The 27,176-nt window shown below is 40.6% G+C and overlaps 1 protein-coding gene across 2 annotated transcripts; it reads left to right on the top strand.

Moving 5' to 3' along the window:
• The first annotated feature begins 558 nt into the window (after positions 1-558).
• On the top strand, positions 559-18,567 carry LOC104034864 (glycerol-3-phosphate acyltransferase 3). Of its 2 annotated transcripts, none has more exons than XM_009487981.2 (12): positions 559-714; positions 7,902-7,974; positions 9,602-9,872; positions 11,015-11,089; positions 11,785-11,874; positions 12,802-12,895; positions 13,180-13,295; positions 14,701-14,756; positions 15,099-15,184; positions 15,932-16,060; positions 17,197-17,276; positions 17,743-18,567. In XM_009487981.2, exons 1-12 carry the CDS (start codon positions 559-561, stop codon positions 17,855-17,857), a joined length of 1,341 nt encoding a protein of 446 aa, XP_009486256.1. In that variant the 3' UTR covers positions 17,858-18,567. The 2 variants fall into 2 exon arrangements, with proteins under 2 accessions (XP_009486256.1, XP_075566067.1); XM_075709952.1 differs by having other exon boundaries at positions 9,581-9,872.
• The last annotated feature ends 8,609 nt before the right edge of the window (positions 18,568-27,176 follow it).

Raw genomic sequence — 27,176 nt, 5'->3', positions numbered from 1 at the left:
GGTTCCCTTGGTCAAATACCAAAACAAGACAGTCATTTCACCATCCAGTAGAAACTCTAAGTCAGTCACTAATTTGAGGAAGTGTCAGTTGGAGAAGTGCTTCATGTGTATTAAATGAGTTTTAGAAGAGAAGATTTTAGGCAGTCTGAAAACCATACCTACTTGGTATTGTATTGTAGTTTATTGGTGGGATGCCTTGTGAAAACTAGTTGACATATTGACAAGTTTCCTTATTGGCAGCATCTTATTACCTAACATATTATTACTTATCACGTTTTTTCTTTCTTCCCCCATGTATTATATCTGGTGAGTAAATGCTCATCCATTAAAAGGAAGTGGGTGGAGTTAGGGTGGGACAAGGGGTAGAAATGACATTATCATTGAGAGCATCTATGGTATCAGGCTTCAGAGGGCAGCAGCCTTCTCCTGGAGACAGCTTTGGCTCTTAGAATGTATAATTTTTATTTGCCTCTGTCTCTTGAAGCTTGCTGGACTCTCCACTACAGATGAGCTTATATTCTCAGAAATACAGCAGGTTGCCATTTTGAAGGAGCAAGAATGGAAGAAGATAGAGAGGGCTACGGCCTTGCAGGGGGCAAGATTTTGTCTGTCTGGACGATTTTGTTTGTGGTATTAGTTTTGCTGCCTTCGATGATTAGAGTGCCATTGGGGATTTCTCATTTCTATGTGAGAATTGTAATAAAAATGTTAGAGGTAAGTTGAGAATTGAGTTAAAAAGGTATGTGTTTACTACAGGACAGGTTTAATAAAAAAATAAAAATCTGTACATTTGATATAGATATCATAAAAGTCAGCAGAAAGAATTCTATTAACTTGGATGTGTTGTCTGCAACTTTAATTTACATGACAGTTCTTTTGAATGGTGTCTTTAGTGATATCTAGTTATGTGCTGGGTTATGATCTGGTATTGGTTTGAGGTTTTCTTGTGTTAAAGTAGAGATTCCATGATATATTGCTTCTAGTTCAAGCTGGTTAAAATACTTCATAGTATACTCATGACAAGTCAAATAAAAAGATGTATTAGTTTATGGGAGTTGGTAGGTACATCTAAAATACCTGTTCTTGTTACTTAAGTTTCAATGGTTTTATTTGGATTATTTTAATTACATGGTATTAATAAGTACTGTTCTAGGTAAGAATACTGACTGTGTGTGTTTGCTTCTTCCAGTTATAAATCTGGGGGATCCAGCAGTCATAAGTTCTGCTGTACAAGACTTGAGGAATCTGTGCAACCTTCTAAAAGTGTAATTTTTCTAGAGATGAACAGGTCATGGCTAAGATCCTGATTCTGCTGATATCAGTAAAAGTTTTCTGGGGCTTTTAATAAGCCAGAATTGCATTTAATTTTTCAAGTCTGACTTTTCACATCTGTCAGTGGCCAAAAGTAGGTGCTGTGAATTCATCATATTGAACAGTGAAGCATTTCTGTTTTCCAGTAAACTAACTTTGTCTTTCTGGCATAAACCTGCTTTTCATGAATATACTTTCTACTTGTGGCAGAAAATTTATTACTAGTATTGTTTCTGTTATTAAGCTGTTAGAGCCATCTATTTGTGCAATAGAATGTGTCTGTAATAATGTGATACAGTTAATACCATGACCATCTTGCCTTGCCAATTCTTATTTTTGTCTTATAATTTTTATGTCTCTTGTAAATACTGATTAAGAGCTCTTGGACAGGGACTCTCTTCAGCTGTATGAACATTGTTTAGCATAGTGCATGTGACTGCAAACTTTAGGGGTTCCTTGTTTTTTCAGATACTGATGTCAATGGGAAGTGACTGCCTGCAGTGGCTATATGTAATATTGGCTTTCATATGTGATACTTTTTTCATCAGCCAGTTGTATGCTAATTAAATTCTTATTGGTACCCTAAGTAAGAGGCTTGTGGTACTTGGAATTGATTTCATCAGGCTCTCTCATATCAAACACAAACCCGAGGAGGTCTTTGGACAGCTTTGCTGCTGTAGTTGGCAGACATTAAAGTAATTTCTGTATTCCTCCCCCCCACCCTCCCCCCAAGTCATTTCACAACTCTGAAGGGCATTTGACTCACTCAGTGGGTGCTTTACATAGGAAGGCACTTCTCTTTGGAAAACCATGTTAAATGTTTTTCTTTCCACTGTTTTTGTAACAGGTTATGAGCATGATAACTTTGTGTTCACAATGAGGAGGATTAATTTATCAAAAAAGAAGTAATTAAGTTAATAGTTATGTGATCAGACATAGCTTTTTATGTCTAGTTCCCCATTGCCGCAGCAGCTAATAACAGGAAGAGCACAGCTCCATGTGCTGAAGCCCAGGCTGAGTTGTTTTGTTCTTTAGTTGAAAGTTGTTCCTTAATTGTCCTGTGGGCAAAACCGGAGTTTCCTCTGTCTTCATCTTACGATCAATTTCAGCTGTTTTCTTTGAAGTATTGTTCAAATGCTTCTCATCCTGCCAAAAGAGTAACTAAGAGCTATCTTGGTGGGAAATGGGAGGGAGGGAGGGTGGAGGGAATGTTAGGTCCTCTTTGCTTGTGCTGTGGCCCATTTGGCTCTTTGGAAGTAGGGGTAGGCCAGGAAATGCTCGGTTAAAGCTTGTACATACAATTGCTGGGCCCATTCTTGGACTACTGGGGCTCATTCACCAGAATATGGCTGAAACTGCTGCTTGGGATACGGTTAGCTTTAAAACAGGCTTATATGCACCCTTTGTTCAAGAAATGAACAACTTGGCGCTTCACTAGGCTGTCAGTGTCAACTTTTTTCTAGCTGTGCCATTATCTACCTGAGATCTTGGTAACGGGGTAATGCACAAAGGCTATCCTTTGTTCCAGTTGTTAGCCTGAATGGTGAAATAGGATGCCTTACGAGATAGCTATGCTGAAAATGCGAAGAGCAGGTTCTTAGTCCTGTGTTAGCACACCACTGACTATTTTGCAGGAATATCAGTGCTCTAGGAAGTACCAACCAACTGGTTGATGTTTCACCAAAAATCCAACATCGAGCACTATGACTGGATTCTCCACTGTGTTATATTTGATTTAGTCTGTTATGTAGACCAGCAAAATTAATAGAAAACTTACCACCTAAGAACACTTCATATTTGCTTCTTACAGGTGTAAATGACTACGCAAATTGGGAGGCAGAGGGAAAATGCTTTATTTTTTGCCATGTTTTGTCAATTTGAGAAAAATAAGAGTAGAGACTGAAATCAAGGACTTTAAGGTCAAAAGATACTTTTTCAAAGTTGTGTTTTCAAAGAAAGCATATCTGTAGCCCTTACTGAATTACTGGGAGCTCTAGGTGTTTTAGGATAAAGCCCAAGCTCGCAGATCTATTACTAAGCAATGAGTAATGGTGGCATATGATGAGATAAGTGACTTTGATTTCCTGACTTTACTGAAGTGTTTTAGCAGTGTGAACAGTGACTGGTACAAACGGGCTAGATGTAATATATGTATGGAAAGAATTCATACCCTTTGCTGCTTCTCCATCACAGAATCTAGGTACTTGGTTTTTAGAAACAAAAGAAACCTTTTTACAAAAGCAAGATTCAAGGTTTGAAAATTTGGGGGGGCGTGATTGTGTGTGGGTTTGGGCTTTTTGGTGGTGTGTTTCCTTTTGTTTTGTCTTTTTTGGGGACATACAGAGAGTATAATAGTTAAAGATCTCCAAGACAGTAATTTCTCAATTGCATACTACGTAATTACTATTATTACCATTCATTTAGCCTTAAAATATTTCTGGAAATAATAAAGATTAACTTGGTTTGGTTTCCAATAGGGTTATTCTTTCCCGTATGCTTGTAAGCTTTTATTTGTGAAATAATGTGTTTTCTCTAAGCTTTGTATTTGCCTGTCTGTAATGGGGTTTGGTGGTTATGACGATACTAGCAAAGTTGTGCTAGGGTCAGTATTCCAGCTCTTTAGTGCTGCAGCTGCAAAAGAAAATGCATTTGCTAGAAAGAAATCTACACCATACTCTCGCAGTCCTGTGGAGAGTCAAAAAACCCATGATAAACAGCTGTAGCTCCATTTGCCAAGAATCTTCTGGAATTTTATGAGATCTGAACTTCTGTATGAAATTGGAGTATCATTGTTTCTTGAGAAATACTGACGTGTAGGAAAGACATCAGCCAGGTAATAATTGTGGATATTGTTTGAACTGATAGCTCACTTGTACATTGAGGTAGCTAATATGCTGTAAACTCTCACTGGATTATGGGCAGATGTTGCAGATGCTTAAACTAGTGGAAGCAGCTCACTGCTGTGCTTTCAAATACATGGTTATCCTGACTAGCCACTGCATCAAAAACCAAAGAAATGATACTTGTGCTTTTATCTCAAACATTTGTTTTGGACCCTTCTCAACCTATTTCATCTGCCCTCACTAGAGCAGCCAGGAGATTTGTGAGTGCTTTTCACTGTCTGATTGTGGACAGTTACTGCTTACACATTCTCTCAGACCTGCTATGTAATATGCAGATAATTTGATCTGGGTTCTTGTTTGGGATGTGAAAGGGGAAATGAGGTCAGAGAGAAAGGACAATTGGATGAAAAGGTCATAAGTGCTTGATCTTAGATGGTGATTTTTAGCTTGCACTAAAAACCTACTGACATTCTCTTTGTAATTATATTGGAAGACTTTACATGGAGTAATTGCCCCAAGGCCTTTGTCACACATGAGAACAAAGCCAAGAAGAGGACTGAAAAAAGCCAGTGTAATGAGTGATTAGAAAAAGCTTCTGTGAGTACATGGAAGAGGTAGTAAAATATGGGAAGAGGGAGAGAGGCCAAAACCAAATTCTTACACAGTACAAAAAAATGGAATACTGAACAACACACTGAACTGTACTTAAAAGGAAAAAGGGAGGGGAAAAAAACACAAGAAGTGAGATTTTTAAAAATGAACATTCCATATTGTATAGCTTTTCATGTCATGTACTATGAAGAAAGTAATTAATGTAATTAAGTATTAGGCACTCTTATTTTGTTCAGAATGTAATTATAGGAAGCCTCAAACAAATGGGCTGTTGGAATTAAACTGTCAAGTCTTCAGTATTCCAGCTGGGATCACCTGCTGGATGTTTGGCTTCCTTGTGTCCTCATCACTTCAGAAATGGGAGGGAGGAAAGCACAGCACCTGAGTTCTCATTCAGTCAGCAAACTTGGGAATGAAGTTGCTCCATTTAACACTTAAATTCTGTGTTAGTTGCAACATCTGCATTTTTGTAAGGCATTTAAAACATCCTTTCATTAGTGTTTTGCAACAAAGACCGGCATGACAGCTCTGTCTCAATACTGTGCAAAACAAAGGCAATCACAAAGCCTTATTTCATATTTTAAAAACAAATTAAATGTACAGATGCCACCGAATGCAGAACAACATAGAAACTACTCTGCTGGGTCAGTCCAGAGTCTGACCCAGACAGATCGCCTGGCTTTGACAGGCATCAACTCAATTGCTTGATGGAAAGCCTAAGAGCTGGGTGATTGTTTGGCCGTATTGCCAGGAATACCCTCCCAGCTACTTGTTGCTTCAGCCTCCTGTGCCGATTCATTAATTCGAATTAGGAGAGTTTTGTGTCCCATGATGATTTTCATCCATGTTTTTATGTAACTGCTCCCATTTCAGATGATCTCTGGCAATATGTGCTGGACAATGAACTCAACAACTTAACTGTGTTTTGTGGAAATATATTACCTTTTTATTGCTCACACACTCTGCCCGACACTTTCATATGATGCTCCCTAGTTCTTGTACTAGGAAAGAACAGATAACTGTTCCTTATGCACCTGCTCTGTGCCAGTCCAGACTTTGTAAACCTCTGTCATATGCCGTCTCAGCCAGCTCTTTTTCCAAGCTAACAAGCCCTGGGTAACCGTTCACCTATTGAAAACTCTTCCTTATCTGCCTTGTTCTCTGCCTTTGTAGCCTTGACTGACTATTAATTGCAGGCTACCACTTTTGTTCCACTGTTTCTCTGTGCTATGAGGCAGACTTTATACTTTACTAGTAAACTTGATAATTTTTTGTTGGTTTTGACTTGTCTTGCTCATTTGAATTAACATGTTTTTGTGAGTCAGCTTGGTCAGTGATTATCACCCTTTTTCCGCCTGGGGTTCAAAAGCCAGCCTCCTTGAGGTATTCCAAATCCTTCAGGACAGTATGAGCAAGCTCATTTCTGGCAGTGCTTGCCAACTGGCAGGTGCCTGTTCACATAGGAGGACTGTGATGGGCAAGATAAGGGAGGAGACAGGAGATAAGATAGGAGACAGGAAAGCAGAGAGTAAGGCAAAGAGATTTATTTGCCAAGCTAGGCAATTTTTATTTTTTGCCTCCCTCATGCCATACAGCTATCCTGAAGAATATTGGGGGAGGGATGAGGACCAGCAGTACGTTATAAAGAGGTTAAGTTTGCAACACGTCTGCCTTTACTCTCTTTTGCAACATTCTTGTTCCTGTGCCATGTATTCATTCACTTCTCAGTGCATAGGCTGCTGTTTTCATGACAGCCCCTGGCTCCCCAACTCTGAATGACTCTCCATGTGTTGCAAAAGATTGAGACAGGTGATGTACCAGTTGACCTTTCCTATGGAATAATTGGAAAGTATAGATAAGGTGAAGGTTTTTGTTGTGTTTGTGGGGTTTTTTTTTTCTTAAATGGTGTTATAATCGATGGTTTGCATGGAGTTTAAAAATAGCACATCACTGCATATTCTACTTTCTCTTTTTTCTTTTCTTAAGATGGCTGGTAAAAAAAAAGTCAACTAAGGGTAACTAAAGTATCCTAATTATGCCATGATAAAGTGTCCCGTTTTTGTTATTGACTTAAACTTCAATAGCTACAGAAGGAGCTGGTAGAGAGCACACAGAACTTAAGGATGGCAAAAAACTAGTAATTGTTGGCACATGCAACATGTTGTAACGTGGTGAAGACTATTTGAGATCAAGCTTTGTGGTGATTTAAATGGCTGCACATGTCAGTAAGAGGGAAATAAACTGCTTAGCAAGAGTTTATCCTGAAGCAGAAAGATATATCCTTATCTGTTGTAGGTGGAAAGCCTTAATAGCAGTGAGAACGTAAGCTGAGTGGGTCATTGGTTCCTTAATAATGAGCAGAGCCTACATGCAAGCATCCTGTGTCCTTTATTAGGGCAGATATCTTGACGTAAACACGGGAAGATCTAATACTCACAAGAGCTACTGTTTATATGTCTACATATGTATGATGAAAACATTCAAAGCTATGAAAACTTCAAAAAGTAGGCATATTAGTATATTTGATTTTTGCTCATGGAGGAGTATTATGCCGCTCTGTGTGGGGAGGAGAAACTCAAAAAGGTAAAGAGAGGAAAGGGTGAAAGCTCATTACCAAACCTACTACTCCAGAAATACTCATGGATACAAAATAGTCCCTCTTGTTTTCTGTTAACAGAAATTGCATGAATGCCCTAAAACTGAGGTAATCTCTTTTATTCTTTAAAACCTATTTTTAGATCTATTTTTCCAGCACGTCTCTAATGCCAGTGATAGTATTTTGCAACATTCTATTGCCTGAAGCTAAATGGGGAAGAGTGAGTTTTGGACCCGTGGACCTCACACAGTCTCTTAGGTAGCTCAGTAATTTGTGGGGCCCCAGGAAAAAAACAGCTGCCTGTGTCCTGAAAAGAAGTATGAGCCAAACAATTTTTCCTGAAAATGGCAAAAGGTAGTCTATGTAACAAATGAAACAGGAGGCATGCAGGACAGCCTTCAGGCTGAATTTGAAAAATGAAAATCTAAGACCTGGCTTCAATAAAAGAGGCTCAGGCAATTCACCTAAGGTAATTGCAGAATGCCTGGAAATGATGAAATGAAACCCATCAACATCTACTTTTCTTGTTTTGGGAACAGTGGGCCACCCTGCAGATTGAGGAGGGAGTAAAAAAGCAGAAGGCGCTGGCACTTGAAAATTTAATCTCCACTGGTAAGATCTCTGAATGAAGGTGACACAGCACTATTTGTCTTGTAAAAAAGCAAGTATTTTAATATCTTACCTAGAAAAGAGTAAATGGAAACATAAATTGTATCTGATATTAAGTAAGGAAACTGGAATGGCCAAAATGGAGGTTGATGGGCAAATAACTGTTGAAGTTACAAACCTACAAAAGAGATCTTAAGCATGTTATAAGCAAGATAATCTGTGAATGATTGAGTCTTCTGAATAAAAGGTGTTGAGAGACTAGTGTGAGTATAGAAGGACATTGCTCATAAGCATTTGGGAAGCTGTCCCCATTTTCGTGAGTATTTTGTACTTTCTGATTCAGTCAGCTCTCTCTTCACAAGTTTAAGAGGAATGAGTATTCTTTGCCCTTGATACTGCTCTGTATGGATTCTCTCACTTCTTCTAACTCCTAGCACGCAAAAAGCCAGGGTCTCTCAAGCAAAGGAGCTACACCATCCCACAGATTACAGTTACAACTTGCACTCTTCTCTGGGCATGGGGATAAAATCTGAGAGAGTAATTTTTTATTTTTTTTCTCTTCCCAGCTATTTTTCCTTTCTTCTTTGACTGAAGGGGACTGGGTTAAGTTCTCATAATAATCCTTTTACTTGTAGTGCCATTTTCAGTCATCAGTCATGTAGACTGCTTGGTTTGTCAGTTAATGAATTTCAGGTCTGATTTCCTGGGTGTTGAAGATTTGACTGAAGTGCAGATGAAGGAGAGTTTTGTGATTCTGATCTTCTGATCAGGGGGTAGTATGTTGATTAAGATAAATGAAATGTATTTTGTATAATGCATATTTAATGTCATCCAATACCACGCCACCCCCACCCCAGGAAAAAAAAGGGGGGGGGACGACACACGACAAAAAAGCCATGTGTTAGCTGGTATGAATCAATACCATCTTAGTCACTGTAACGAGCCAGATAAGAATCTGGTCTCAGAGTGACCTCAGCAAACATCACAGACTTGCTGTGTGGCCGTTCTATGAGGCCTAATTACAGATATGGAGCATGAATGTGTTGTCATTCTTCCTGCACAATGCTTCTGTGTTACACTATGTATATCTTGGGGGGAAAAATCTAGACAGTTTGAAGTCTCTTGGTAACGAAGTGACTCTTAAAGGAGAAAGGATGGGGGAAGAGAGAAGACTTGGGGGGGGGGGGGGAGGAAAGTGTTTGTTACAGCTGGGAAAAGGTAAAACTAATCAACAGCAGGAAGAACAATAACTATACAAACACTGCCTGAATTTGAGTCAAGGCACTAGGATGGGTCTGCAGTCTTGGTAGTGCACTGTTGACATTTGTAGGTGTGTGTCATGTGGTGTTTGGTAAATGACAATGGAGTAGGTGTTGTGCTCAAGGTTTTATTTGCAGCTTGCTCTGAATGCTTTTCTCCTTTCCTAAAAAATTTAGTGGTGTTATATGGCATAGGATTAGAGAAGTAACTTGTGGAACTAAATGCCAGTATGTAAATGAGGCATAACAATGCAATTATGGTGCTTGGAGTAGGAGGAGAGCTATTTCTAAAAAGCATGTGTATTTTACTTTTTTTGTAATCCATATTGTCCATTCCTCTGTGTGGAAAGCATACTCATTTCCTCATGTAGGGATTATCCAGAGAGAGGAAACCTCCATGGAACAGGAGATTGCTGTCCAGCGCCGAGGATGCTTTGACCTTGCTGATGTTATGTACTTCTCCAAGAAGGGGTGTGAGGCAGTTGCAGAAGACGAAGTCACCCAACGGTTCTCCTCTGAGGAGCTGGTGTCCTGGAATCTCCTCAGCAGAACCGATGCCAACTTGCACCATGTCAGCTGGCAACTAACGGTTGTGTGGGTCATTGGGATCTTAATTCGGTATTGCCTCCTGCTGCCTTTTCGGTGAGCCAGATGTAATTTGCTGGGATCTGTTTTTCTTGTTACTTTTTACAAAAGATGTGAAATAATATGCTATTGACTAGTGCAGAAAGGAGAACCTGGCATGACTTTGTTCTCTAAGATGCCATCGAAACTTAAATATCCCTAAAAGAAAAAAAAAAAGAAAAGGTGCTGAAGATGTATGTTTCTCATGTTCTGCATGTTTTATTAGTAACTGATTAGTTCTTAAAATCCAGAGAAACTTTACAGAAATGATCTGGAGATCTTTTTGTTATGTAAAGTAACAACTGTTTCAACTGAAAGGATCAGGCTCTACCTGTCTAAGAGACAGGGAGACTGTATGCTGAACACCTGAGACTTGAAGCAAAGCCAATGTTCAGGGAGGACAGGGCATCATGGAAAAAAGAGACATCTACTTGGAATGCATTAAATTTTCAGACTTTTAAAATTTTCTTTTAAGCAAAACCAGCCTTTATCATATTGACCAGTTACAAATATTCATGCATTCTTGTAAAGAGCAAGAGCTTTTAAAATTTCTTATTCCTTTGATGGGGAGACAGTATATTTAAAAGATAGCTGCACTGCATAGAGGGATTTCATACCGCTCAGTCATATAGCAGAGTACATATGCCTGTGTGTAAACTTAGATATGCAGCTTAAGGAGACGACACTTATGTAGAAATGGCTTCAAGATTGGTTTTGCTCAGCCATTAATAACCAATGACATTTAATTTTCATGGTTATATAGTAGTTTACTACTGTACTGAAATTTCTGGATAGGTTTTTAAAAATGAAATTATGAGTCCCTTTTGGTACTGAGAAATCTTACCTGCATTAAAGAACGCTAGCCACTACTTGCTGTCCTCTTTGAACACACAGCTGCTTTACTGCGTGATAGCTTCAGATCAGGGTGTGGTGCTTTTTAGAAGCTAAGCTCCAGGCATCATGAGGCTTTGTACTCAGTGCAGGATTAATTGAGTGAAAACATGTGCTCCTGTTGGCCTTAACTGCTGTATTGCTAGTTTAGATGCTATTGATGGTGGAGGGAAGCATTGTGAAATGGATAAAGGGTTAAATAAAATATTTTCTTGCTTGCTTTTCCAGTTTTGCTTCTTAGCATTTAATTAAGAATTTTTACTTCATAGTGTCTGCTTGGCTGTTTTCAGCATCCTCTTGCTGCTCTTGGCCACTACGGTAGTAGGACAGTTTCCAAATGGCAGGTAGGTGTTTGCTGAGCACTCTTCCCATTTCTTTTTTATTTCTTTAATGATTTGAAGTAGTGTGTTGGAATATAAATCTGCTTGAGTCTGGAGGATTAATGTGGACTATCATGGGGTGACTTTTTCTCTGCTGTGAACTCATAGAGCACTATGAGAAAGAGTATGGCAATGGTATCTGAAAGTGGACATGCAGTCATGCAGTGTAAGCCAGATAGATACTGCTGGAAGCATGTTTTAGAGTGGAAAATAGAGTATGCTCTACTTGAGTCAGAATAGGGCAAGTTAATCATCTGTCCTGAGCAATTCCATATTAATACTGTGAGATTGTTATGTCCTGTCAGTGCAAAAAAACCCTCAAATGTGATTCACCAGCTAAATATTTTTATATTAAATTAATGTTAATGCATGGGTTGATAACAGTTGCTTCCAGAGAAAATGTATAAAACAAAACCCTGACTATTACCTTCTCTGCTTTGAATCTAGGGGGTTTAGAATAGATTACAGTAGAAAAATGGAACAGGACTATCTTTGATACCTGATAAGCTCCTCCTGCATGGCATTGTTAGTGCAAAGAATCCTCTTAGTATGGTCTTTGTAATAACAGCTTTGGGGAATAATTTGGAGAGTTTACATTACATTGTTCTGTGAGTGACTACATAGAACTGGAAATGTATATATGGCTTCATTTCTTTTAGAGTTAAATGCTGGCTGAGCAACCAGGTTCAGATGATATGTGCCACATTAGGTCTCCGATGTCTGGGTGGTATTGTTCATTTCCACAACAGGTGAGTGGTGCCACCCTGCTCTTGCTGGTTTGGTATTGATTTCTTACAGTACTCAATGTCTCAAGTTTCAGAGTGGGATTCTTATTCCATTACTGCACAGATACTATGATGGTGCAATTTGATCCAAGAAGCTGTTTGGATCACCTAGACTCCATCATGATGTTTGCATGCCCTACTGTGTTTTCTGTTGTGTATTGGCAGGGTATGCAACAATGTAGTAGTACTGTATTCTTGGTTAAATATACAGGTAGACATTTTTCTCAATGTTTGCCATGAATGCGTTATAATCATGTGCAAGAACATCGCCATAAAATGTTCAGCTGTTCTATTAGCTGATTTGCTTGGTAACTAATTCTTCATGCTCTTTCCTAAAGCAAGTTATGGATGGTATTTCAGTAAGTTTTTGTAATATCTTGCTTGGTTAGTGGTGGAGTTTTATGTAATGGAGGCTTCTGAAATATTTTTTTGTTTGTCCTTTAGAAAACAAGCAAAATCATGCTCTAGTGTCTTTGCTTTTAGAATTTTAGTGTCCAAATGCTCTTTGATATATGCTTCTATGAATGGTAATGTATGCAGCTAAAATGCCTACTCCAATGAAGTCTCGTATTCTCAGCTAAAAAGAAACTGGTTTTGGTGAAATGCCAAAACTACTGAAATGTGAAGGGACTCTTGAAAGCATGAGGAAAGATGACTTATTTGCTGTAACGTACTGCCAGAAGTTTTAACGTATATTATAGTAATATTAGTATTTTAAAATGTTTTGTGTTCTTCCACTTCCTATGGATCTGTAGATAAGCTGTGTGCCTGAAATGCTTTTGTCACAGAGAGTCTCGATTGTGGATGTATGCTCACTGGGTGGGTCACCTGATCGGGCCCGTAGTCTGGAGAATAAGCATTAAGTAATTACTTTTATGGTTTTCATTGCAGGGAAAACAGACCGCGGGAAGGAGGCATCTGTGTAGCCAACCACACGTCTCCACTAGATGTTCTAATCCTGGCCAGTGATGGATGCTATTCCTTGGTATGTACAAGAGAGTTGGTAAATATTGGTAATGTTGAGATGCCCATAGATGTAGTGTTGGGTAAGAGGATAAACTTACTGGTAGAAAGAGTGGGATTTGATAGCATTCAAACTCACGTTCAGGACTGCAAAATAATAGGCACGGGCAGGTGTATGTGCACTTTTGACCAAGAGGATTGGTATAATTTGTGAACAAGCTTAGAAACTGATGCATCTGTGTTCAGAATTTTATCATTTAAGTGTGTGTGAGTTTGCATAGTAACCAGTTTCTTTTGGGCTTGCAGGTTGGCCAGGCACACAGAGGGATTCTGGGACTTATTCAAAAAACTTGCATGCAAACCACTCAGCATGTTTTTTTTGAACGCTCAGAAATGAAAGACCGTCATCTGGTGAGGAAAAAGTAAGGTAGTGAGGTGTTTGCTTTTGTCCCATCAGGTCTAGTAATTGTGAGGTCCAAGCGTGAGTTGAGACTGTCCTCACCCTGCATCTCTCTTTGGTGGGCAGCTCTAGGTTGTCATCAGTGTAAGGTTTGGAACTGCTCCATCAATGAAGGTGCAGGGTGGAGCAATCATCTGCTGAACTTTTGATCATTTTCCCTGTAACCTCTGGGAATTTCCACCTTGCCACAATCGCCCTGCCTGTCACAGGCGGGGACCCTGTTCATTCTGTTTTGAGGCTGATGATTTGGGATATCAGGCCAGAAATCAGAGTTCTGTCAGCACATCTGCTTCCCAGATCATGCCTTGCCCTGGTATGTTTTTCATCAGCTCTGAGCATCGAAGCTGGTTATGTCTGCTGTGACTACTGGATAAAGGGAGGCTGTTTGTAGAAAGAAAAAAAAAAAAAAAAAAAGTAATTAAAAAAAGACCAAGGTACCACCTAGCTGCTAGAAGCTGGACGAGCATACTGGAGAAGTGTCATAATATGTTTGCTTAATGCCTATACTGCTCTCCAGGCCTGCAGTATTGATTCCTGGCAGAGACAGCATGTTGGACTTTAAGGACATGAACAGGATTGACTGAGTATGGCAGCTCGTATATTCTCGGGTGTTTACAGTGACTGTTCTTAGTCATTCTGAACCTTCATGAAATGGGGTGTGATGAAGCTCATGTTAAGTAAGTGTCTATGACAGTTTGTCCTTAGAAAAATGGAGAAGGTTCTCCCATGCTGGATCATTCTCTCCTTTTTTGATATCTGATGTTTTGGTTTTGTTCTTTAATGTGGATGGGAGAGGAACTGCATGCTCTTGAGTCATAGGAAAGACAAGTGTCTCGGAAAACAACAGATTTTGTGTGTCAGTAATCTGCTTAGTGGTAATACATTTGTTTAAGTGATGCAGCAAATGTAGTAAAATAGTGGCCTATCTCTTAAGTAGATGCAGAGGATCATTAGATACATATAAAACTGATGTTATGAACCTAGAAAGCATGAAAACTTGAAATACAGACTATACTTCAGTCAAAAGAAAAGTTTGACTGTGTTCATAGCTGGAACCTGCCAAAGATAAATGAGAAGTGATTTTTACACGCTTCAGATACCACCATTCTCTGCCTTTGTGTTAATTGGGTTAAAATGGTGAAATAAAACTGCATACAGTTTTATAGAAAACCTACTTTTGCAATTAGTAAGAGATAACCTCTGAGATAAAGGCCTGAAACTAGCACACATCCCGGCTGAGGCTGCTGACTGGGAAAGGGCAATTGGGCAAGGGCTTTTCTTGTCCTATGTAAGAGGTAACGAATGTTTAGATTCTTGGCCAAATACAAATATGAAGTATACACTGAAATCTTATTTTCTCTCCACAGAATTAGAGAACACATTGCAGATAAGGCCAAATTACCCATTTTAATTTTCCCAGAAGGTAGGACACAACTATATTGATTTTATTGCTCTTCTCACTTGTTGCTGATGAGTACAGTTTATTATACACAGTCTTTCCAAGTGAGGTGTTTGTTTTCAGTCTGTAGAATTAATTAGCTCTTGTGAGATATCAAAAGTCAGATTCTAGTGTTTACAACAGTTTTATGACAGTCTATTTGCTTTGGTGTATAGCATAACAGAAGAGAGAACAGGTTCTGGGATTATGCTTCAGAATCAAAACTTACTTTCTCCTTTAGCAACTTAAGTCTCCTTAAGACAGTTTAGGATTCATTTACTTTTCTTAGAGTGGATTAAACTCTTCATCTGTATTAATTCTGGCCAGGTACCTGCATAAACAACACATCAGTAATGATGTTCAAGAAGGGTAGCTTTGAGGTAGGAGGGACCATCCATCCAGTAGCAATCAAGGTAATGTATCTGCAGTTTTCCAAACGTGGGAAGATTATTTGCAGAAGCTTCTCATGTCAGAGAAGCTGTTCATGTGTAAACCTTAAAAGGGGGTTTGTTCTGTGTGAATAAGGTACTGAATAAGCCCTGAGAAAACAGAATCTTTTCATGGTGTGAAATGTCTTGCAGTTCAGTGCAGTATGGGAAATGTTTCACCGAGTATCTTTACAGCTGGTTAGGAGCAACCTGAAAAGCACCGGTGCAATTGCTGTGCTGCGTGTTCAGTTCTGCCTGCCTTTTCAGGCTCTTTTCTTGGCACTTTCAAGGCTTTCTGAGTAGCTCTAGCCAAGTCATCCTAGCCCTAGATACATTAGTTAGTTTCAGAAAAAGTATAATGTTGCCTAATCTTATGGATTTTTAAAACTGGTGTGAGTGTTTTCAAGGAAACCTTTGTAGTCAGCATATCCATAGATGACAAGCCTTTACATTTTGGGTAGGTCTGTCTTGTTATAGTTGAGATGTGTTTCAATGGGTCTGTCACAGTTTGGATTCCTGCATTGCTGATGAAGGTTAACTGTTATAAATTTGTAATAAACATTGCAATGTGGAGCTTTACTCTGAATTTACTGCTGCTTTTAGGAGGTGTGATTAGATTTGCTCTGGATTTAACAGTTTGAACTGTGACTTTGTGGCCAAAAAAGAGCTGCTTATGTGATTTAAACTAAGGTAGCAGATCATGCCCTTTCACTTGTTCTTCTTGTCTTCTAGTATGACCCCCGCTTTGGGGATGCGTTCTGGAACAGCACAAAGTATTCCATCATGACACATGTTTTTAACGTGATGACCAGCTGGGCGATTGTCTGTAATGTGTGGTACCTGCCACCAATGGTCAAAGAGGTACTCACGCTTTCGTATGTTTTGAAAATGCTCATAAAATGTTGTCTGGGAGGAAGCCTGCGTTACTACGCACGGGGTGTTGGCATTATGTTTGTGAATCTTTATTGACAACTTAATGGACAAAGGCCAGAAAGTAACACTGTAGTCTTAAAATTAAGTGAGCACAGATTTAAGTGGGTTCGTTACCTTCAGGTAAAAACAATTCTTGCAGATATTCAGACATTTCTGTGCCATGCTCCCTATTGCTCCCAAACAGCTGCTTTACTTGGGTGCAGCTGCCTTGCTTTCCTCTGCTGCCAGATACTAGAAGAGATGTTAAAATGTGGTTTTATGGTGCAGGAGTCCTGCCCCTCAGCCTGGCACAGACCTTCCTTTTTTACACAGAAGTCATTTGGGCTGTCTCTTCACTCCATGCACTTCTGCCTTCTGTGTCCCCCCGCTCTACCTCCAGCTGCACAGCTTCCTCCTACCTCTTTGTTTCTCAGCCCTGCAGAATATCCAGCTAATCCTTTGCCCAGCAGCTTTATCCCACAACCTGGCACAGCCTCTCACCCAGCTGCCCCTAGATATCGACCTAATGCTGACAAAGTGGTCAAGGCCTTTGCTCCAGCAATGCTCCGGTTTGGTACTGCCTGCCCTGGTTTTTGCTCAGCCCTAGTCTTGGCAGGGAAGCTGCTGTAATGCATGTATTTTCAGTCCTCTGCAGTTCAGGCAAACAGACTCCTGCAAACTTACAATAATTCACTGATCCTGAATGCGCCAGGCCCCAATGCTGTTTAAGGTGCCCCATCCCCTCCAAGGGTGATCCTTTCAGTGTGTTCCCAACTTCAGACTGGTACCGAAGTACTGGGAGCAGATGCATCCCTGCTCTGGCCAGACCTGTGACCTCACGCTATGTGTTGTTTGAGATTTGCCCCAAAAACCACAGAGCCTCCCACTCAGTTCTTTTCGGAACTGAATGGTGGGAAACCAGGCAGCATTCCCCAGGACCAGCTGGAACTGCCCTGCAGGTCGCATTTGGCTTGTGGACCTGGCATAAACCCAATTGCCTGCTGTCTGACAAAAAGTATCTCTTTAAGTGATACATGAAGAAAATATTTAAGTTGCAAAGCAAATCATTCATATATTTTTTTCAGGAAGGAGAAGATGCTGTTCACTTTGCCAACAGAGTCAAGGCTGTCATTGCTGCTCAGGGAGGAATGTCTGTGCTTCCTTGGTAAGAAGCAATGCCTTTGAGGTTGGATTTAAGGCATATCTAGGTGTTCTGTATTCTGAAACATTAGCCTGGAATCTTTTAAAACTTCTTCCAGATTTGCTTTGCTTGGTCTGTAGTCCATCACCCTTATTGATTCTGAGTCAGAAAATATTATTTTATTCCCTGAATAGTTCCACTAGAATAAATAGACTAATGTAGTATAAAAAAAGAAACAGCTGACAGGTGGATCTAGCCAGCAGGTAGTATCTGGTAAAAATAAATTATTCACCTGTGAAATGCTGCATTAAAGGAAAGGCATTGTTTGTGTTGTGTGGTAAGTCTTGGCAGTACAGATCATTTAGCATTGTATTGCAAAAGCCAACATTTAGGGTGAAAACTGCTTTGACTACATAGTCTAAACACTGTAACATTTTTCTGCCTTGACCCTGAAGTGAGCTCAAGGCTGTTTCTTCTCTGTATCTTTCAGGGATGGGGGACTGAAAAGGAAAAATGTCGAAGATTCTTTCAAGGAAGAGCAACAGAAAAAATATTGCCAGATAGTTATAGGAAGTGGATCTGTGGGAAACAGAAATGTTTGTTAAATGGTATTTATTTTATCTCATTTTTCCATGACTTATCTCCACCAGAAAATGGGCTATTTTTTATATTAAAACCAACGTATTTTCCTTCTGTCCCAGTAAGATGTTTTGCATATGACACAGCAGGTATTATTTTGTATTAAATAAGGATATAATTTTATAAATAGAAAGATTTACAATATACTAGTAAAATTCTCTCCAACGTTGAGAGAACTTAAGTTCATTAAAACACTATTTTTTTTTTTTTTAAATCTTTGTGTTACCCTGAAGACTTAAATGGTAATTTCCTAACTTGTAACATCTCTGTACTCCTAGCCTCTATCAAAGACTTGGACTAGCAGTTTCCCTGTGAGCCACAGTTACTGTGTGGCTGTAGAGATATATCTCCTGATGTCAGAAGACATTAAGCAGTTCACCAAAATACATTTTCTGAATTGCAAGTTGGAGAGGAGGTGTTGGATGTCAGAGGGAAAGAGGCAGTCTCTGACTTTCCCCTCCATGTCACAAGGCCAGGGATGGCAACATAGGAAGTTTTCCAGGGTCCCACTGACAAACAGCAGAACAGTGTCCAGGGCAGTGCATCCCTGATGCTGGGATAAGTTAGTCACAGCCAAGGACAATATTGTAGAAAAATATATTTTTAAATTATATTGTGTCTTCTGATTTTGCAATATCCCTTTCTGTGTCTGTTTGTATGGATTACACAAATTAAAGAAAACCTATGATGTGACCTGCTTGTGTTACTGCTTGATGTGAAGGCTACTGATTTCCTCTCTGACAAGACCACCCTCCAGAAATAAATAGAGCAAGTGCACTTACAGAAACCGAGATGGGAATATTTTTGTCACCTAGAGCATTTCTTTGTATAAAATATTTGCTCTCCTGTTAAGTAGCTCCCACATGGAAGAATCTGGCTTCTTTAATGATCTGAATGTTACTAATGAAGCACACACGAATAGGTGTTATTTTGCCCAAGTTGCTTTAAGACAGATGAGTTGGTAAGGACAGTTTACATGACAGCAGCCCCTTGACTGAGGTATCAGCAGAGATGGAGGACCTGTCATGGTGAGCACAAATACACCCTGCAGAAAGACAGGTGCACAGATAGAACACTACCCAGTCCTGGAGAGTCTAGAAAACTAATATTCAGGGGAGGGGCTAACAGAGCTGATATGCAGGTGAGGCTGCATGGCACAGAACTGAGCTCTCCTCTTCCATGGCCAAGGCCTGGTGTATCATCCCTGGGTTAGAATCATAGAATTGTTTTGGTTGGAAAAGACCTTTAAGATCATCCAGTCCAACCATTAACCTAACACTACCAAGTCCACCACTAAACTAATTAGGGGTAGAGTAATAATTTCGTTTCCTGGCTTGGTGGCTGGATTATTTACAATGAAAGTAAAACTAGAATAGAATCATTAAGGTTGGAAAGGACCTCCAAGATCATCAGTCCAACCATCAACCCAACACCACCATGCCTACTAAACCATGTCCCAAAGTGCCACGTCTACACGTTTTTTGAACACCTCCAAGGATGGTGACTCCACAATCTCTCTGGGCAGCCTGTTCCAATGCTTGACCACTCTTTCTGTGAAGAAATTTTCCTAATAGCCAATCTAAACCTCCCCTGATGCAGCTTGAGGCCATTTCCTCTCATCCTATCGCAAGTTTCTTGGGAGAAGAGACTGACACCCACCTCACTACAACCTCCTTTCAGGTAGTTGTAGAGAGCAATAAGGTCTCCCCTCAGCCTCCTCTTCTCCAGGCTGAACAACCCCAGTTCCCTCAGCTGCTCCTCATAAGGCCTGTGCTCCAGACCCTTCACCAGCTTTGTTGCCCTTCTCTGGACATGCTCCAGCACCTCGATGTCCTTCTTGTACTGAGGGGCCCAAAACTGGACACAGTATTCGAGGTGCGGCCTCATCAGTGCTAAGTACAGGGGGACAATCACCTCCCTGCTCCTGCTGGCCACACTATTCCAGATACAAGCCAGGATACTGTTGGCCTTCTTGGCTACAGTGCTGGCTCGTGTTCAGCCGGCTGTCAACCAACACCCCAGGTCCTTTTTGGCCAGGCAGTGTTCCAGCACTCTTCCCCAAGGCTGTAGCATTGCATGGGGTTGTTGTGACTGAAGTGCAGGACCTGGCACTTGGTCTTGTTAAACCTCTACAGTTGGCCTCAGCCCATCGATCCAGCCTGTCCTGATCCCTCTGCAGGGCCATCCTACCCTTGAGCAGATCGACACTCCCACGCAGTTTGGTGTCATCTACAAACTTACTGAGGACGCACTCAATGCCCTCATCCAGATTGTTGATAAAGATATTAAACAAGACTGGCCCCGAAACTGAGCCCTGGGGAACACCGCTTGTGACCGGTCGCCAACTGGATTTAACTCCATTCACCACAACTCTCCGGGCTCAGCCACCCAGCCAGTTTTTTACCCAGCGAAGAGTACGGTTCAGTTTCTACAGGTATGTGAATTCTCTTGGTGGATCAGTCAGTCCAAATTTTGGTGTCATAGGTAAGCAGTGGGAGAATCTACCCTTTTAAAAAGCTCTTAGCCACCCAGGCAGGGAGAGTGCTCACAGTGTCTACAGAGGAAAATTGTTTCAGGCTCTCCTATTGTGAAAGAGGTCTGCTTGCTCCTGACTGTGGTTAGCTGTGCCTTCATGTCTGTTGAAGCTCTTGATTTAGTTTAAAGTTTAAGTATAGTTAAGTATAAGTATTAAGTTTTAGTTTAAGTATAAAAATCTAAAGAAATGTCACAGACTATCCTGATAACTGTTAAATCTCTTCAGTGTGCCAGAGTTTAAAATTGGGAGCTTTCCTTCTGTGTGACTGATGTCTGAGAGTCACTAATAGAGACTGCACTTGTATGCAAGGGGTTAAGACAAGTGTGGGAGCATCCTTCCCACACTACTGTGTGCCTTCTTCCTGCTCAGAGGTAAAAGAGGAGACAGAACAGGCATTTAACAGAAATTGTACACTGCCCTTAGAGTGCTGAGGTTGTGGAGGAACTGATTGTTTTCCAAAAGGACACCACAGATAAGTGTGTCTTCCTCCTCCAGCAGGAGGGCATGGTAACAGTGAAAAGAATACTTTCTCATGATAACACGAGTGGGAAGCTGATAAACTGCAGCTTATTTTTCACAATCAAAGAACTCACACTTGTGTTACTCCTCCTCTTTGCTTACCTTCCACTGGTCTTGCAGGAACCAGGCTTCTAAACTGTTTGAGCTCCTTTTTTACTCTGTACCTTTGCGGGATGAAATGTAGCAGTCTTGTGCTAATTTGTGCCAAGTGATAGAATTAGATGGAAAAGAATGAATATTTCAGTGGATCAGGCACTCACAACCCTCTGCCCCCCAAACCAACCAGCCCCACCCCCCTAAACCTCCCCAACTTTCCTCCCCCCCAAAAAACCCCCAAATTTAAAAAAAAATCTGTCAGTGTAAGTAGGGGTTTTTTTATTTATTTGCTAGCTGTACAAGCTACATAGGCAAGATGTATTATCATCTTGGAGAAGCCTGTGGCTCTGTCTTCCTCAAGAGCACAAACTTCCTTTGTTTACCATTTAGTATATTTGCCCTTCAGCTCCTTACCCAATGAGCCTTGCACTTTTAATTGACTGGATGGCCTCTTCTGGAAATAAAATATGAGGGCCTTCCGATACAGCTAATTGGTGTAGGGAAGACCTACACTGTAAAACATAGCCTTGCTTTGTAATTTGGCACTGCTGGCTAATACGTATGAAGCATCTAAGTGATGCTAACTGTTGTTGTGGCACTAATGCATCAGGTTGATGAAACTGAAACAAACCAAAGCAGTCCTAGGTGCATGCATCCCAAACTTCTGAGATGCCTAAGACAGTGGGCCATGGGTTGAAAATAAAGGTATGTTGGAATGAGTGAATAAAATCAGGCCTTTTTGCTATGTGGGTGAGTCAGAGAGAGGGAGTCAAAATAGCTGCTTTCTGCTAACTTTTGAAGACATCACTGTTTGATCAGCTGTATGGATGGAAAACCAGGTATATTTAATAAACTCCCCCTTTAGGTCCTTAATAAAACTCACACAGCATGCCCAAGGTGCAGTGCAGAATCTTTGTATTCAGCAGGGTCCTGGGCAGTCCAGCATCTTAAGTCACTTGGGTGTTATCTTGCTTCTGCACTGGGCTGAAGGCTGGAGCCAATGCTCCCTCTATTTAGCGTCCTGAAGCCTTGAATAAGTAATGGCAACTCAGAATCCCATAAAGGCTGGGTTACTGTGTCTAATGTGCCTCTCCTTCCTCAGGCAGGCTTCCAAAACTGGAGCTTGAGAAGTCCTCTGAAAGCATCTTTTTGGATGTTTGTGTTACTGTTACCTAAGTTGGGAGCAGAACTTGTAAAGATGATTTATGCTTTGATCCCTTTAAACTAAATGTGTAGACTGGAAGAGCTTCAACATCTGGCTCATATTTCTGGGGTTTCATGCCTGGACTAAGAAAAGGTTATTTGGACATCGCCATTATTCATGTTTAAAGTATATTGTGCTGTCCTGCTACAAGGGTAAAGTAACCTGAAACAGGTTGTAACTATGCAGCTTTAAAGCACTGTAAGGTGAGTTTCTGTGTAAATGACCATCATTGCCCTGATGTATTTGAGCCAGTTTTTTAGACAGGTTCTTTAAATTTCCTGGGTCTCCAAGAAAGTATGTGACTCAAATATTACATAGGACCAGAAGTTCTGAGGTCACTTTTTATATATATAAATATACACTTTTTTTTTCTGTGTGGGTGTGTATATATATATGCGTTTTGTATGTATATAAAGGGACGCCCAAATGCCTACTAGGACCATAGTGCGGACATGAGAAACATGAGTTAATTATAACAATACAAGATGTAGTGATAAGCAACTATTGACCTCTTGTACCCTGTGAGAACTGAATCAGTGTGCTAAAACATCTAATAATCTTTCACTGTGATGCACCTGCATATTAGGACTGATTGAGGTAGCTGGAGTCCTTTATTTTCTTGACTCCCAATGTCTTTTTCTACAGCTGCGTCTTATCTTTGGGAATGTCTGAAATGCTCTCTCTCCGACTTCTGCTGACCTACTCTGCGTAATTGGGAGACACCTCTTTTTCCTGACTCGCTGTTTCAAGATGCGTTTCAGTAATTGTTCCTCCATGTAGTATCAGAAATGTGCAAAGGTTGCCACCTAGTGGCAACTAGTTAGTGGTAGCTAACTCTCCCTTGCACAACTTTCTCAACGTTTCATTCAAGGCAGAGTTGCCCTAAATTCCGATGAATGAGCTGTTATTTCTCCTACATTTCCAGGAAACCATGAAAACGGAGAAGTAACTCTGCATACCCCAAACACCGGATCTTTGATTATCAGTCATGGTGTACTACCAGCAACGTTTGCGCTTGTTCTAAATTTCAGCAGCCTGTGTTGTGTGGGGTTTCCCCAGGCTGTCTCTTCCCTGTGACAAACCAAAATCAGAAATACTTCCGTCCTTTAGTTGCTTCAAAATCAGGTATGGCTCTAACCCCTGAGCTTCTACCTGTATTTTAAAATTCACTAGAGGCAGCAAGCCTGGGATGTTCCTGGAGGCAGTACAACACTTGCATTTGCTGTGATGAGTACCTTGATGCTGTTTTGCTCCCAGTCTGGGACTGGGGACACTTTCAGAAAAAAAACATGTTTTCAGGGTAATAAGGGAGATGTTCTGAACTTATTTTCTAACAGCAGATGTTTTCTTGAGCTGTAGTGAGAACAGCAAACAGTGCCAAATTTGACATCCCAGCGTTTTACTCAAACTCTTCCTTGTGCAGCCTGCCCTGAATGAAAGCGAGGAAAGCAGCCTGGGCAGCTCTTCACCTGGTGTTTGGTTTTAGCCTCAAGGCACTCCAAGGAACATATTTTGGTAATGTGTGCAGTCTGAGGCCTGATTTCAAGTAGGCCAATGGAGATAGGTCACAGATGCATTACGGATGGGACGTCTGGGTTTTCCAGCCTCTCTGTGGGATTTGCTTTTGGAAATGTTTGTGCTGAGGTGAAATACCCATTGCTCAGGCTCTTTTGAGCATGTTTCCCAGCTGTGGTGCAGATTGTGGAGATGACCTGCGAAGGGTTCACACGTTCATTTGGTTTTGGAAAAGTAGGCTTAGAAGTTAGTGGACATACAGTAGAGACAGAGGCTTTCCTGGCTCTTTGCTTTTTTATTGTTGTTGTTGTTGTACAGACAGGAAGGACCTTAGCTTTGCAGCCATTTCTCCTCTCCCCTCCTCCTCCTCCTCTATTTATTATTCTGTTTAATGATAGCTCCTCAATTAGTATACCAGACTCCTTTGTGAGCAGAGTTCATCGTGATCAATTGTCATCAAGGCTAGCATTTAGTACATCCAATCAATGATGTTCTACATAATGGCCGTGGTATTGACTGATTTCTAATTTTACAGTATGTTGAGCCCTGTTGAACTCTTTTAATATGATAATTGCTTTACTAATCAGTAGTCATGATTTGTGTGCAATTGCGGATTATTGACATCAGTTGATATCCCTTGGTATTTGTATTTGACTATACAGAAGATGCATGTGGTGAAAGACATTTAATATCTACATGGTGGATATTAAATAGAGTAATATTGGGGAGAATACTATATCCTAGCATATCAGACTTTTAAGAAATAGGTTACTAGATAATCTAGAAAGGTATATTTCTTCTTTTTATACGGAATAGCTATTAAATACTACCTTTTAAGTTTATATGGACATCTATTAAACAGCTTATTTTGTAACTATGTCATATGCATTAGTTTTTTTGTACATTAAATGCTGTGTTTATCAATTATATAATAGATTTTTCAAAAAAAATGCTCATCATATATGACTATGGGCAGTCTCCTTTACTCATATAATTTATAACTTTACATAAGATGTAAGTATGTACACACATTCAATGAAATAGCCGTACATTATACTTCAAATAAGTGCTCCATTTGTCTTGTGTTTTATTAATACCATTTTATTAATACCATTTTATAAAATACACCTACAAGGGCTTATAAGGAGAGATATTCATATAAAAAATACATTTATGTTAGATCTGAGCTGAGGCTGATTTCTATCCAGACGCTGCCTTACACATTTGGGCTTTTAAGCTATTCTTTGCATGTTGCACCCTCACCCTTTGCATTGTACATGTGACACGGGGCTCTGGTGGGTGCATCAAGCGCATACATGGCGTTGCACAGCCTGCTTCACGTGTCAAACGGGCACGGGTTGCTCTTGCTGTGGGACCAGGAGGTGGCAGCGCTGTATGCGTGTCTAACACCGCCATGACGACTAGAACCTTATTAATGCTCTTTTGAGAGGTACAAGCCTTAATATCACTTAAGGAAAAAAAAAAAAAAGATGAAAAGGTAAGCTAATTTACTGGACATCAGCATGTTTTGTCCTTCCTTAGAATACTGGCATGAACGGAAAAGTACAGTATCGTTTTAAGTGGTAATTTTGTTATATTGGCAGCTTAAGTCATGAGAGAGATCATGAAGTTCTGGAGTAATACGTATATATGTTTTCTTCACCGTTTCTCCTCTCCAAGTGCAGTAGAAAGCCAGGCTGCCAGGCCTCAGGTCATGGTGGACAGTAAAAGGAGGTGCCATCCTTGTGGCGTGCTCCTTGTGTTGATGCTGCAAATTCTCGCATGTCTGCTGGGTTGTCTGTTTGTAGCATTTTTGCTCTGAAGATGGTGTCTGCCTCTCCTCCTGTGCTTGATGCACAGAACTGCTGAGATATTCACAACCCCCTTCCACGTTAACACAGTGGTGAAGGTTTCTAGGTGGTCAGTTGAGTGCAGATGCTTTTAAGGTCATGAGGGGAAGCCCATTGCTGAATTGCCTTCTGATGCTCCTCTACTGCTACAGAACCAAGCTTTAAGTATGCACTTAAATATTTTGTTGTATAAAGGCCAGCATATTTAGCAACTTGCAGGAACAAGCACCGAGACATCTCACTGAAACATGTGCAAGTGTATTGCTTGCTAGAAAGGTCTCAAGGTCCTGTTTTCAAGACTAACAAGGAGTCTCAGCTGTTATGCTCCAAGTGATAAAATCCTGCTGTAGATGAGAGGCCGAATGACCACAAAGCCTGTGCTTAGGGTATCCAAATGAAAAGTGCTGGATGCTGAACACCTGGGAACATTTACCTCTGGGATTTATCCCTCTCCTCCTTCTTCCCCCTCCAGCATTAAAGACTCAGTTTCCAACCAAGTCACCTCAGCATAGGCACCTCTGAGACACTCAAGGCTCTGTGGGATGCGTGTGCAGTTTCTGTGGCCTGCAGTTGTCTCCACCGCAGTTTCCTGTTAGCTGTTCTAGCTAGAATCCCCTCTGTTTCTGCTTTCTTCTATTCATGTCCTTCTTGTGTGTTCACACTTTCCCACTCGCTGTAAGGAGAAAGCAAGCTTGGGGCTTTTAATGGCGTTTTATTGCAGCTGGATTGCTGAACTCCTAGAAACTTAAATTTCTAAACTATGGAAGTTAAATTTTTTGAGGTGGGGCACGCCTGGGCGCTATGTTTATGAAGCACACAGTGCTTATGAGCCCTCATCCTTGCTGGAGACAACACCCAAGGCTGCAACTCCGTCAATACACGCTGCTAGGCTTACAGGGTACGTAGAAGCCAGGCTAGTTGTATTTATTTTCAGTGTAATAAGAATTGGAGGTCCATGACAGCAGAAGGTAAAATTCCACTTAGGTTCCCGGATACAAAGTGAAGCTGAAAACATCTGACTCCCTGTATAAAAGGTATCAATTTTTACAGTGAATTATAGCAAATACAGTGGTGGAGAGAAAGCATGACCTGTCTGCAAGCCAGAAGACAGACGAGAGAGTGCAGAATTCCCCCGAGTGGTTTGCTGGCTACCTGCCATTCCTCAACAGCAGAAGATAAAAAGGAGTACTAGGATAACTACCCTGACCCTATTTATTTCCAATAAAATACAGGTATTTACATGAGATGAAACTGTTTGATATTCTGAAGCTGCCTGGCTCCAGTGACAGGAGACAAATGGAAAGCTACTTTTTATTAGATCTGACCTACCAGAAGCCAATAATGTGTGCAATAACTTAGAAAGGGGAGAGTGTGACTGCCACGAGGTGACACAGTCCAGGCTCCAGGCTCTCTTCCTGAGCCGGTTCAACGTGATTTCCCTCATCCTGGAAACAAAGTTTGCAGCCATGCTCCACATGGCCAAAACTTGATAGGCTCTAATAATTAAGTGGGATAAAATAAGTACAGCCAAAGGAATGTAAAAATAAATCATTCAGAAAAGCAGT

The sequence above is a fragment of the Pelecanus crispus genome, chromosome 4 (assembly GCF_030463565.1).
Source record: "Pelecanus crispus isolate bPelCri1 chromosome 4, bPelCri1.pri, whole genome shotgun sequence".
Lineage (NCBI taxonomy): Eukaryota > Metazoa > Chordata > Aves > Pelecaniformes > Pelecanidae > Pelecanus > Pelecanus crispus.
The sequence above is the reverse complement of the archived record's forward strand: the minus strand, read 5'-3'. Positions and strand labels throughout refer to the sequence as shown.

What these genes read in the sequence shown, in the direction of transcription:
- LOC104034864 (XM_075709952.1), top strand. Translation starts at nt 559, where the DNA reads ATGGAAGAAGATAGAGAGGGCTACGGCCTTGCAGGGGGCAAGATTTTG. An exon ending in TGCCTCCTGCTGCCTTTTCG is followed by an intron (nt 9,873 to 11,014) that starts GTGAGCCAGATG and finishes TTTACTTCATAG; the next exon opens with TGTCTGCTTGGCTGTTTTCA. An exon ending in GTGATGGATGCTATTCCTTG is followed by an intron (nt 12,896 to 13,179) that starts GTATGTACAAGA and finishes TTGGGCTTGCAG; the next exon opens with GTTGGCCAGGCACACAGAGG.